This window comes from Crinia signifera, chromosome 6 (assembly GCF_055691185.1).
Source record: "Crinia signifera chromosome 6, ASM5569118v1, whole genome shotgun sequence".
Lineage (NCBI taxonomy): Eukaryota > Metazoa > Chordata > Amphibia > Anura > Myobatrachidae > Crinia > Crinia signifera.
Genome location: NC_139222.1, coordinates 228372426 through 228386644, shown reverse-complemented (window position 1 = coordinate 228386644; position 14219 = coordinate 228372426). Strand labels below are relative to the sequence as shown.

General features: G+C 47.5%; 1 protein-coding gene across 1 annotated transcript in view; it reads left to right on the top strand.

The window, feature by feature from the left end:
- LOC146009053 (putative lysosomal acid lipase/cholesteryl ester hydrolase) overlaps positions 1-14219 on the top strand; it is a 56013-nt gene that overhangs the window by 14160 nt on the left and 27634 nt on the right. The window contains exon 3 of the mRNA XM_083149054.1: positions 1724-1838. Coding sequence (XP_083005180.1) covers positions 1724-1838 — 115 coding nt within the window. The remainder of the gene's footprint in view (positions 1-1723; positions 1839-14219) is intronic.

Sequence of the window (14219 nt, the reverse complement as noted above, 5' to 3'; positions counted from 1 at the left end):
GGTGCCCATACACTAGGATGGCCAATCGCGGGATCCTGGGATTTGGCCCCTAAAACGCCGGGATTTCAATCCCGGGTTTTGAATTTTCCAATCCCGGGATTTTGGGATTAGACTGCGCATGCGCAGTCTAATGCCGGCCAGCGTCTGAGCTAGTGATCAGACGCTGCCCGGCTTCTCCCGTCCTTAGCAGTGCGGATCTGCGCAGCGTGACAACGTCAGAGGTCACGCTGCGCAGGCCACACAAACAGCCGTCTCATCTTGTGCGCACTGCGCTGACCTCCCACCGCCTCCATGATACCGCCCACCCACCCACCCACCCACCAAGGCTGCCTGCACTCGCCTCTTCCCGGACCCCCATAGCATCGCGTGTTGAACTACCCACCCACCCGGGCTGCATCCTCCTGCCTACACGCCTACACGCCCAGCTCCATCTCCCAACGGCCCGGCCGCACCATAATTGTAAAAAAAAGAAGTAAATATGTGGGCGGCCGGGGCGGGTTTTTGTATAAGGGAAGCCAATCCCGGGAATCTACTACAAAACTGATGCGATACGATGTAGCACAAAAAGTACTGCCTGCAGATACTCTTTGTGCTATACAATATTGTACCCGCGTACATCCCCACAGGTACACGGTGCGATTTTTAACCGATACGATTCGCTTTGAACTTTAAAAGTTCAAAACGCATGTTAAAATCGCAACGTGTATGGGCACCTTCAGGCTTGGATTGGATGAAGAAGTTGTTGCTGGTGGTATTGGTTGAAGAGACACTGAGGATTATTATTGGCTGCTGCGGTGCACACAATATCAGCCACTTACATCATGTCCTGCAGGACCCGCTTAGTTTTAAACATGAAGTCTCTCACTGCTTGTTGGGAATAAAAGTGCGCTGTAGCAGGTATTTTTGCAGTTCTTAAGGAGGACACTGGCCCTGACAGATAGCTCAGTGGCACATCGCGGTGCAGTGCTGAGCGATCTAACGATCCCTCAGAATGCTAATTGCTACGTGTGTAGGACCCATAACTGTTATTTTTCAACAAGGTAGACAGATTTTTAAGCCTGTGATAAAGTGGAAGGTGAATACGCACCAGCCAGTGTTCTCCTAAAGGTACATCGTATCACTTCTCTAGGCTTAATACATCTGTCCCACTATGTACATTGTTTAGTATTGCTCTTAGTTTCTCCATAACTTTTACTTTTAATGAATGATTTTGTTATTTATTTTCAAATGTTTGCAATTGAAAAATATTCTTTCCTCAATAAAAAATGAAATACGGTTAGTTCTTTTGAGATAACCATACTGTACTGGTGGTGGGATACTCATCTGAACCTCCAATGGATTTTTTAAAGTGCACTTTAGATACATTTTTAATCTTGAATAATACAAATTCTAAAATTACCGATGTTGAGTCTCCAGCAGTTATTATTGAGTAAGGAACTCTGGGGAAGATGTATTAAGCCTGGTACAGTGAAAAAGCAGTGATAAAGGCGAAGGTAATGCAACAGCCAATCAACCCCTAGCTGTCATTTTTCAAATACAGTTGATTGGCTGGTGCTTTATTACCTTCCATTTTATCACCTTACCAGGCTTACTACATCTGCCCCTCTGACCCAACTTTTCTTACTAAAGAATCTTATATACTTAATGTAGCTATGTTAAAAAAGACTTATATGCACTATGTATAGGCCTTAGAGAAGATTATGATAATATTATTGTTTTGCAGAGTGAACTGATCAGATACAGAGGATACCCCAGTGAGGAATATGAGGTGGTCACGGAGGATGGCTATATCTTGAGCATTAACAGAATACCGTATGGTGTGAAATATCCATATACGGGTATGTATATTTTATGATGCCATAAAATCTTTAGTTTTCCAAGATAAAGATCATTAAATTACCCATGATCTCAAAAATGTACTTCTAAATACGCATTCAAATCTTTATATTTTTGTTCTTTTTAGTTGTTTATTTTACATAGTTTGGCTCCTCCCTTTTCTGCTGACCATTCCTGGAAAGCAACAAGTGTCCATACTGGGGAGGAGCCAGATCTAGCAAGATGATAAAAACAGGGTGGTTGACATTGTGACTAGTGGCAAGTAAAAATAATTATATTGACCATAGCTAAACCATAATATGTTTTGTTTTTTTTTAAATTGCTGTAGGAAAATTATAACTAGAATTTAATTGTCTGTTAGCTGCAATGCTTAATATTTACCTGACACTCGTTTTCATATAGTAGAAATTACTATTGGAAATATTTATTATTTATCGGCATTTAGAAATGAATGACATTGATTTAGAACAATAAACTCTGCTAGGGATAACCAGCGGACGTGGTATAGCACACGAAAGTCGGGATCCCAACTGCCCGGACTCAGACAGTGGCTCTCTACGCTTGCCACCAATTATATTCTCCCTCTATGGGGGTCGTGGACCCCCACGAGGGAGAACAGCCGGTGGCCATCGGGACACAGAGTGTTGGGGTTTTAACAGTCAGGATTCCGACGTCGGTTTTAATGACTGTCGGAATCCCGACTGTCTGTCAGCCATCCGATACCCATAACCAGCTGCTTACTTTGCTTGCAGTGTGTGCACATCACTCATAGCACTGGAACTGGCAGTGGGAGCAGGATGTGTGAAATTACACTTACACCCCTCAGTAATGATTAGTCCCATAAGGTGGGATATGTTCTCCGCTTAATATATATACAAATATAATAAGAAGTATGGCCTCCCTTGTTGCTAGTGATGTGATATACTGCAGCTTAGTAGACCTTGCCTGATGCCTTTGTAACAGAAAATGTTCAGGCATGTATTGTACCTCTCTGCCATCAGCCCCAACTAGAGCCTTGTTCAGTGCTTCTTCGACTGCAGGCAAGGGCCAAGGAGTAGTGGGGTGACATTCTATGGTTTGACTTAAATGCGCATGTTTTTTTTGCGCACCACACCGCCGCAAATCGCACTTTTAGAAATCGCACTTTTCTGTCAAAATTTGCATATTTAATGTGATGCGTTTTTGAGGCTGAAAAGTGCGAAGTGGTGCGATTTGCGGCGAATTGGTGCGCTGTCTTTAGTCCTGAAAATGTGCGATTTTCATGTCTGAAAATCGCACGTTTTCAGGAAAGCGCAAATTAAAAAAAATAAAAAACCACGAGTGCGGGGTCCCCCGCCCGAGCATAACCAGCCCCGGGCTCACTGAGCCGGTGCTGGTGACATAAAATCAGGGTCCCCGACAAATAGGGGTCCCCTTGATTTCATGAAACCAGCATTAGGCTCAAGGTCCGGCACTGGTTCCCAAAATACGGGGGACAAAATGACTAGGGGTCCCCCGTATTTTAAGAACCAGCACCAGACACAACCAGCCAGCAGGGTAATGCCACAGCCGGGGGAAACTTATTATATAAGCTCCCGCGGCCAAAGCATTAACCCCCTGGCTGGTCAGCATGGGCAGGGGTCCTGGGGAAGTGGGGAAGTGGGGACCCCCCCAAATGAAGGGGTCCCCCCCCTCCAGGACTTACCAGCCGATGCTGATAGTCCGGGGCTGTCCCCGATGCCCCTGGGCGGTGGGCATCGGGCTGATGGCTTGTGTAAAAAAAAGAATAAAAACTATTGTTTTCTACTGGCGAACTATGAGTCCCAGCAAGCCTACCCCGCATGCTGGGACTTGGAGAACCACAAGTCCCAGCATGCGGGGCATTAAAGGGCCCGCTGGCACTTGTAGTTCAACAGTAGAAAAAATAGTTAACAAAAACACACTGACACACTGTAAAATAAAAGTTTAATACACACATAACACACACACATTGATACTTACCTACCTTGAGCCCGTAGGTCGGTCCCTGGATCCTGGGTCGGGGCTCCAGGGCAGAAGAGTCCGGTTCCGGGGCCTTGGTCCTGGTTCCGGGGCTGGTCCTGGGGTTCCGGGGCTCCTGGGCTGAAGAATCCGGGGTCCAGGATCCGAGGTAGTCCCCAGGGGTACCTAAGGAAGCAAATCCTACTCACCTGGTCCCCGGCGACGACCTCGGCATCCTCTCCGGTGACAGCGCTGCTCCCATCTGGTACCCGGCTCGCAGGACTTTGACAGGCGCAGAGATGTTTCCTCCTCGGCGTCTCTGGACAGAATGATTTCTGGCCAATCAGGAGCCGAGAAAGTCGGCTCCTGATTGGCCAGAAATCATTCTGAATACAGACGCCGAGGAAGGAACATCTCTGCGCATCTAGAGCAGCGATGTTCCTTCCTCGGCGTCTGTATTCAGAATGATTTCTGAATACAGACGCCGAGGAAGGAACATCTCTGCGCATCTAGAGCAGCGATGTTCCTTCCTCGGCGTCTGTATTCAGAATGATTTCTGGCCAATCAGGAGCCGACTTTCTCGGCTCCTGATTGGCCAGAAATCATTCTGTCCAGAGACGCCGAGGAGGAAACATCTCTGCGCCTGTCAAAGTCCTGCGAGCCGGGTACCAGATGGGAGCAGCGCTGTCACCGGAGAGGATGCCGAGGTCGTCGCCGGGGACCAGGTGAGTAGGATTTGCTTCCTTAGGTACCCCTGGGGACTACCTCGGATCCTGGACCCCGGATTCTTCAGCCCAGGAGCCCCAGAACCCCAGGACCAGCCCCGGAACCAGGACCAAGGCCCCGGAACCGGACTCTTCTGCCCTGGAGCCCCGGAGCCCGGACCCAGGATCCAGGGACCGACCTACGGGCTCAAGGTAGGTAAGTATCAGTGTGTGTGTGTTATGTGTGTATTAAACTTTTATTTTACAGTGTGTCAGTGTGTTTTTGTTAACTATTTTTTCTACTGTTGAACTACAAGTGCCAGCGGGCCCTTTAATGCCCCGCATGCTGGGACTTGTGGTTCTCCAAGTCCCAGCATGCGGGGTAGGCTTGCTCGGACTCATAGTTCGCCAGTAGAAAACAATAGTTTTTATTCTTTTTTTTTTACACAAGCCATCAGCCCGATGCCCACCGCCCAGGGGCATCGGGGACAGCCCCGGACTATCAGCATGGGCTTGTAAGTCCTGGAGGGGGGGGACCCCTTCATTTGGGGGGGTCCCCACTTCCCCATGACCCCTGCCCATGCTGACCAGCCAGGGGGTTAATGCTTTGGCCGCGGGAGCTTATATAATAAGTTTCCCCCGGCTGTGGCATTACCCTGCTGGCTGGTTGTGTCCGGTGCTGGTTCTTAAAATACGGGGGACCCCTAGTCATTTTGTCCCCCGTATTTTGGGAACCAGTGCCGGACCTTGAGCCTGGTGCTGGTTTCATGAAATCAAGGGGACCCCTATTTGTCCGGGACCCTGATTTTATGTCACCAGCACCGGCTCAGTGAGCCCGGGGCTGGTTATGCTCGGGCGGGGGACCCCGCGCTCGTTTTTTTTTTTATTTTAACCCTTTGTTTTATTTTTTACAGCAGAACCCTGCACAGAACATTGCGATCTGTGCAGGGTTCTGGCTATTTCGCCAAGCAGAACCTGGTCTGAAATAGCTGCGCTAATTAGACACCTAAAAAGTGCGATGTGCAAATGCGCATTGCATTAAATAAGCGACTTGTATACTGTTCTGTACGAAAACATCTGGATGCGATAAAAATTCGAATTAATCTCGCACTTTTAGTCAGCATACCTTAACGCACATAATATGCGATTTCAGGCCCTTACCGCATCCCATTAAATTGGCGAAAAACACAGTATTATGAACTGGCGCAAAAAGGGGTGGGCAGCCTGTGAATTCCTAGGAGACCATCAACCTCCTCAAACGATAAGGCACAGAATACAAAACATTAGGAAAACACTGGCGCTGTGTTTGACACTGAAATATGTAGGAGTTCTCTGACTTTCTACTTGGGTGTCGGTCAGCAATCAATCAAATGAAGGTGATTCTCAAAACTCGCAGGCGGACAGACACTTACTTATAAGTTCTGACCCGCGTGCACATATAGGTATCTTTTACCGGCTTCTACTGCATACAAGTGTAAGGGGAACGCTGACACTTACTTAATGGTTCAGTCTCGCGTTCATGTAGCAGGTCCTTTAAATCCACCGACACGATGACTCTCAGTCAGGGGGAACAGGTTTATTCATACACGGTAAAAGCACCACACGGGGATATGTACAGACGATAAACAGAAAAAGGCACTTGCAGACGAGGAACTCCAGGATTTGTCAGATGACCCGGCAGACAGACGCTGCAGACGTGATGCTGCGAACGGAGAAATCCTTGGAGATTAGCAGGTATCCTCGCTGCTGGTGCGCTGTCCTAGTGAAACGACAGGGGGGCGGCGATCAACGCGTTTCGGAACAGCTGTTCCTTTTTCAAGATCTGCCAATACTTCTCCTTGTCTCCCTTTTACAGGAAACTTCCCCGATCACATGGCTTGTAACTAACCAATCGGGAAAACCTGCAGCCTGGCTTTGATTATCACACACTGTTGCCATTTAACTAAATAAAGTGACAGTGCTTAACAAATCATATGAAACATCGAAATATATACAATTTATATGATACATCAAGAGATAAATAGTATGCACGTTTTAAAATCATTCTTAATATAAATAATATAAAACTCATGTGTATAAATGCATATAAATGTACAAAGCCAGGCATGGGATAAAATAGAGAGAGATAAAATATGATTAGTCAGTATAAAAGCATCACAAATATACAATGCATAAAAATACATAAAAATACATGAAAATACATAGTAAAATTAAAAATAATTCTGTACAATAAAAAACTGCTATAAGAACCATTTGTACTCAAAGTCGAGGTTTAAACCTCTCGGTGATAAGGTTTTTAAATCGAAAATGGTCCTCATCTCTAGTTTAGCGAGATCACTTTCCACGCTCCGTTTTCTCCAATTTTTGTTACATAGTTTGATGCCAAAAATGATTTAAGCTGATTAATGTTACAAGAATGCTTTTCTTTAAAATGCATTGAGACACTATGCAGGTCATATCTTTTTTCACATTTCGGACATGCTCTGCCAGTCTCTCTTTCAACATGCGGCCTGTCCGACCCACATATTGAAGTCCACAATTACATTCCAAAAGGTACACTACGTTGACAGATCCACATGTAATGAAGTCTTTGATAACATATGACATGTTAGTTACATTAGACTTATATTCTACCACTTTGTTATTGGTTTTACATGATTTGCACATAGTGCACTGCCCGCACCGATAAAAACCTTTGGAGGTAATCCTAGATGGTCTTTTGTCAATAGGGATGGCACTTTTAACCAACAGATTTTTTAAATTGTCGGCCCTCCTGTATACAAATCTGGGTTTGGGGCCCAGGTAGGGAGCGAGATCAGGATCTTTAATCAAAATACCCCAATGTTTATTAACAATTTTTTCTATCATCCGATGCTGTGATGAGAATTTTGTAATACATAGGATCTCTTTATTATCCTGTTTAGGTACAGGTTTTTTTTCCAAGATTTCCATTCTATCAGGGACGCTATATTTCTCCATCATTTTTTCCACAGTAGAATGGTCATATCCTTTTTCTCTAAAATTCTGTTCCATAGATGCTGCCTGAGTTTTGTAAACCTCCAGGTCACTGCAATTTCTCCTAAATCTTTGGAATTGACTGTTAGGTATACTACGTATCCAATTGTGATGGTGGTTACTGTCAAGACCAATGTAGGAATTGCAGTCTGTGGGTTTAACAAAGTTTTTTGTTTTTATACAACCTTTTTCTATGTAAACAGTCAAATCGAGAAAATTCACCTCTATAGGACTCACTGTAAAGGTAAGTTCTATATTTAGGGTATTATTGATTACAAAATTCAGTGAGAGTGGTCTCGTCACCACCCCAGATGAACAGCACGTCATCTATATAACGTGTCCAGAGGGCCAAACTGGCACCCCAGGGGTGTCCCGCCCAAACCTTCTGGTCCTCCCAATGGGCCAAAAAGAGATTGGCGTACCCCGGTGCCAATTTCGCCCCCATAGCGGTGCCCGCCACCTGGAGGTAGTGGTCACCCTCATACCAGAAAAAAATTATTATGCAAAATGAGACTGGTACCTTCAAAATGAGACTGGTACCATTAAATTGGCGATTTGATGGAAAAATGCGATATCGCCATTTTGTGGTCTAATTAACGCCAAAAAAAACAAATCGCAACCCATAGAATGTCACCCGTGGTGTCACTGTGAATGGGCGTTGGGGACCTCCAGTTGCCCTCCCCACCAAACCGGGACACAGTATATGACTGTCCTGAAGACTATCAGACCTGAATTCTGGTCAATTCCAGAAATTCTGTGAAGTATAGCGGCCCTAGGCAGTAAAATGATTGCTTAGGCCTGCAATGTGTTCTTCTCATTCCTCTCCTGAAAAGTTAGTGGAAATATATCCTGTGGGCTACAGTGGCTAACGCCAGCTATAGATAGTGCTCACTGTTGGGACAGCTTTTCTAAGATTGGTACATTATATCATTTTGCACCCCCCATAGAAATCTTTTGTGGCTATTTCTCCAATAGAAAATGGACGGAACTCATTAGCTATCATCCTTCATACAGGAGATCTCCCGCAAAATATTGCTAATTAAGCCCTAAAGATCTGTCCCTTGTCATCTTGCCATCTGCTTGCTTATGCATCGCTTGTGCTATTATTTCCTTGCAAAACATCCATGAGAGTGTGCGCACCATGCTATCCTGTGGACATTCACGATCCAGTGCATGTTCGCAGGCATTGTAATCATGGCAATCGAGCTGGGAATATCTACAGCATACTGTCAGTGACCTATCTGGAGACACCTCTGAATCAATGGGCTTAACTCCATTCCACGGTATCAACGCCATGTGCAATTTCTGCAGGACACAATGGGGCAGATGTATGAAGCCTTAACAAGAGATAAATGCAAGGTTGATAAGGAGAGATAAACGTCCAGCCAATCAGCTCCTTACTGACTTTTCAAACACAGCCTGTAACATGGCATTTAGGATGTGATTGGCTGTATCTCTCTTGTATCACCCTTGCATTTATCTCTTGTTAAGGCTTAATACATCTGCCCCATTGTACTGCCAGCATCGCATTGTTTCTACTGGACCGATATGTGCGCTGTTGTGGTCATATGTTGGCAAATCAAACAAAACTGAATTCCCACTATAAGGGTTAATAAATAAAGGTAGGAAGCAATGGGAGGATTTTAGAATTCCTAGCATTTTGTCACCAAAGGGAGAAAATGTACAAATCTAGCATAGATTGGAATGTATAACAAAATGATCCCATTTGTGAAAAACCATATGTTAAAAGGCCTGAGAACTTAAGTGATTGTGTGGGTAAAGCCTGTGTTGTGCGCTGCAGGAGCTCTCCGGGAAGGACAGAGCGGCGCGTCTGTCCAGCCGCCTGTCCTTCCGGGTCTGACGTCCGGTTGCTAGGCAACCAGGGACGCGGCGTCAGGATGCAACGCCCGCCCTCCAACCCAGCGTCTCCCAGCAACCTGGGACGCTGCAGGACGCCGGGGGGACTTCCTGCCCGCGGCAGCGCCGTTGCTTAGCAACGGCAGACGCTGCCGGGCAGAGAGGCAGGACAGCCTCTAATAGGCTAAATAGGAGACGGACCGCAGGTGTCCGAGGGGGCAATTAGTGCAGGCGGGACTGGTCTCCATTTCTATTGGCTCCTGCTTTCCATATCAAGGGAGTCAGCCCAGAAGTCCTCGCCGGTGATAGCTTCCGTTTGGTTCTTATTGGCTCCTGCTTTCCATATCAAGGGAGTCAGCCCAGAAGTCCTCGCCGGTGATAGCTTCCGTTTGGTTCTATCTGCCAGCTCCTGTCCGGTCTGTTCCCAGCTGTTCCCAGTGTTACCCTCGTGGACATCATTTCTTCGGGCTCTCAGAGTACCGTGAGTTGCCCCACTTGGGGTAGTTTCCCCTGGTCTTTTCTGTTGTTATTCATTGCTTTGTTCCCCATTTTTCTGTCTGCCGGTTAGGCAGGTCCTTTATGTTGGAGCACCTGTTTAGCTCTTATTTGGTTCTTCCTCTCCGTTTCCCAGCCCATCTGGGATTCCCTGTTCCCTTTGTTCCATTGTGCTTCTGTATATTGTATCTTATTCTTTTGGTTCCCTGGGCGACTGGTGTCGCGGGTTGTGGCGACCAGGTCGCTGGCGCATAGCTGCGTTAGCCAGGGTTCGGCAAGTTGCCGTTTGTTAATTTTAGTTAGGACCCTTAGCCAGCTTTTCTCTTTCAATGGTCCTGGTGACACAGCTCAACACTGGGATGTAGGAGGGTCCGAAGGAGCCAGGCACCTATCCTAAAGCTTTAGAGGGTAGGCTCCTCCCCTACTGCATCCCTGGACTCTTCAGTTCGTGTTAGGTGCCCACTGGAGTGGGTGCTATTCTAAAGGGCTGCAGGAGCAGCCGAAGAATTAGAGTAGTTAGGGGATTTTTATTATTTTATTAACTATTACCCTAGCTAGGTAGGCACAGTGTGAGGATTTTCATAGTGAATCCTCACACTGCTAGCGCAGCAGGAGCTGACAGAAGCGCGTCCTGTCAGCTCTCTGTGCACAGGGTAGACTCTGTCTGGTCTCCCTGTGCTGCGCTTACAGCCTCTATTAAGAGGCTGCCTGGGCTCCGGAGTAGCCTGAAACCGGCTCCACATTTAGGTGGGGATCATGGGGGACAGGCGCTCCGTGATGGCGGCGGCCATTTTATGCGGAGCTTACACGCTGAGCTCCTGACTGAGAGGACAGCAGCGCTGTGACAGGCATGTTCCAAGTGGTCCCCATTTGAGGGGGAGATACTGGAACAAGGAAATCCTACCTAAGGAGCGGCTAGCTGGGGGTGGTTGGCGCCAAAAGGTCACGGACCCCGCAGCAGCAGGGACTTTGGTCTCTTCCTTCACTCTGACTTTGGCGCCTTTCAGAACGCTTGCAGCGGAGCTGAGCTGGCTTATTGATCCTGGCAGAGTGACTTGGATTTCCTGGGCATCGCTTCCCCGCAGTTGAAACCTACAGACAGCTAAGTGATTGGGTGCATTGACTTTGTATAAACGCTTGTACAATTGTTTGCACTGTGTATATTGAGATATATATATATACGCTTCACTTGCATCATGTCTGAGCATCAGGCTGTGGTTTTGGGGGAGGGAGTCCTTAGTGCACTGAGCGCGTGCAATGTTTGCACACAAAAGTTTGTCCCTGAGCAGATGGCCAAGGGGGGCTTATGTATTACTTGCGCTGATGTGAGACCCATGGGCAGTGAACACCATAGGGGAGAGCAGAGTGAACCTGCGTGGGCCAGTGCCCTAGGCAGGTCGGTAAACGCTTTGGTGCAGCTTCTGGACAGGCAGAGTGATGTGCTGGTAGAATCACAGAGACCTATGCCATCATCTCAGCAGTCGTCTGGCTCCTTACCTCTTACCCAGGCAGATCCTGCACTTATTCAGGTGATGCAGGATACTGCTAAGGGGATCAACAGATTCAGTGAAATACTGGACAAGATGGATGAGGTTACAGGGACCCCTAAAAGGTCTTATGCTATGCCTAATGTGTTAGAGGAAGAGGAAGGAGAGTATACTGACACACCCTGGGACCAGGGTGATGATTTTGAAGAGACCTCTGCTGCTGGTATAGAGGATCTTATTGTGGCTGTAAAACAGGCGTTAAAACTGTCTGTTGAGGATAAGACCCCTGTTAAGGGTGTTTTTAAGCGACAGCGAAAGGAGGCTGTTACTTTTCCCTCAGATGAGGGGTTACAGGAACTATTGGAAGGGGCTTGGAAAACCCCAGATAAGAGGCTACAGATGCCTAAAAGATTCCTTAGTCTGTACCCCATGCCGGAGTCTCATTCTGAACTCTGGGAAAAGGTGCCTGTTGTGGATGCTTCTGTGGCACGCTTATCAAAAGCTACGGTATTACCTGTACAGGGTGGTGCAGCTTTTAAAGATGCTGTGGATAAAAAGCTAGAGGGAAACCTCAAGGCTATTTTTGAAGGGGTGGGGTTTACCCTGCGTCCCCTTATTGCTTCAGCCTGGGTCTCTAAGGCCATTATAGAGTGGGCTGGTGAGCTATGCACCATGCTGCAGGCTGACCACGGTGCTTTGCTGGTAGCAGAAAAGATTAAGGCCGCTGCAGAATATGCGGTGGAAGCAGAGGAGGAAGCTCTTAAAATGGCTACCAGAGTATCCACAGTCTCCATAAATGCCAGGAGGGTACTCTGGCTTAAGGCCTGGGAAGCGGACAATGAGTCCAAAAAGGCCTTAGAAATGTTAGCTTTCAAGGGAAAGTTACTTTTTGGTTCTGAGCTTGAGGAGATTATAAAACAAGCCACAGGCGGCAAGAGTACGTTTCTGCCGGCCTCCTCAACAAAGCAGTCATCCAGATTTGCTGCTTTTAGGCCATCCTTTCGGCCCTCCCCTAGAGGTGGTGCGTCCTTTCGGGGACAATCGTTCAGGGGAAAGTTCCAGAACTCCAGGGGCAAATCCCAAAGGTCCAAGTTTGGCTCTTTCAATAAGAAGCCTGCCTCTAAAGGAGAGGAAAAACCCTCCGCATGACTGCCAGGGGATCAGCCCGGCAGGGATAAAGGTGGGGGGGCGTCTTACACACTTCAGAGACGCTTGGGCTTCTCTAGACCAGGATACCTGGGTCTTAGAGATTATTACCCAGGGTTACAAAATCCCTTTCAGAGGGCGGACTCCAAAGAGGTTCATCCCCACACCCATACCAAAGCAGGCGCTCCTGCGCACAGCTCTTATGAGAGCGGCTCATTCCCTTTTGGAAAAAGGGGTGGTAGTCCCGGTTCCCAGGGCAGAGTGGAAGAAAGGATTTTACTCCACGCTGTTCCTGGTGCCCAAACCAGACGGGTCTTTCAGACCAATACTAAATTTGAAGTCCTTAAATGTTCACCTTTGGGTAGACCATTTCAAAATGGAGTCTTTGAGAACTGTACTCCTGAGTCGGGACCAGGGAGAATTTCTGGCGTCCATGGATGTCCAGGACGCATATCTGCACGTTCCCATTCACCCGGAACATCAGATGCTGTTGAGATTTGCCATAGGAGACCTGCATTTACAGTTCCGGGCGTTACCCTTTGGCCTAGCAACCGCGCCAAGGGTATTTACAAAAATAATGTCTGTGATGGCGGCAGTGCTGAGGCTCAGGGGAATCACAGTAATACCCTATTTGGACGATCTCCTGTTCAAAGCAGAATCAGCAACACTGCTTCAAAGTCATTTAAAAGAGGCCATCAGTTTTTTGCAGGCTCACGGCTGGATTTTAAACTTACAAAAATCTCAGTTGGTACCATCACAGAGGATCCAGTTCTTGGGAGTCATACTGGATACCCATCTCCATCGGGTATTCCTCCCGGAGATAAAGGCCAGGGACCTGGTCAATCTAGTTCAGGAGATCCTCAGTGCTCCGAGCTTGTCAGTATGGAGGTGCCTCAAACTCCTGGGGAAAATGGTGGCGTCATTCGAAACGCTTCAATTTGCCAGGTTCCACTCTCGAGTATTCCAATGGAACATTTTGTCAGCCTGGTCAGGAAACACTTTGACCATGAAGACGGAGTTGATAGTGCTGTCCGCAGACACTCGGGACTCCTTGAAATGGTGGACAGAGGTAGATTCCCTTCAGTGGGGTCGGTCATTACAGACCTGGGACTGGTTGATAGTAACTACCGATGCCAGTCTCAGGGGCTGGGGGGCAGTAGCCCTGGATCTCAGGCTGCAGGGCCTGTGGACGGCAGAGGAATCAGCGTTGCCAATCAACATCTTGGAGCTGAGAGCTGTCTGGAAAGTGATTTCCTTGGCGGGAGACAGGTTAAGGAACTCCCCCTTGAGGATTCAGACCGACAATGCCACAGCTGTGGCGTATCTGAATCACCAGGGAGGTACACGCAGCAGATTGGCCATGTGGGAGGTGTCCAGAATCTTTCTATGGGCGGAACAGAATGTTCCTGCAGTATCGGCTATATTCATTCCAGGAGTGGAGAATATAGAAGCAGACTTCCTGAGCAGGGAGGAGCTCAAGGAAGGAGAATGGAGCCTACACCCTCAGGTGTTTCACCAGATCACTGCAATGTGGGGAACTCCGGATTTGGACCTAATGGCATCCAGGTTCAACCATCAGGTGCCCAGGTTCTATGCCAGAACGAGAGATCCGCTAGCAGAGGCAGTGGATGCCATGACTACCCATTGGCAGGGAGATCTTCTTTATGCATTCCCTCCTATTCCGATGTTAGCAAGACTGTTAAAGAGGGTACAGGACCAG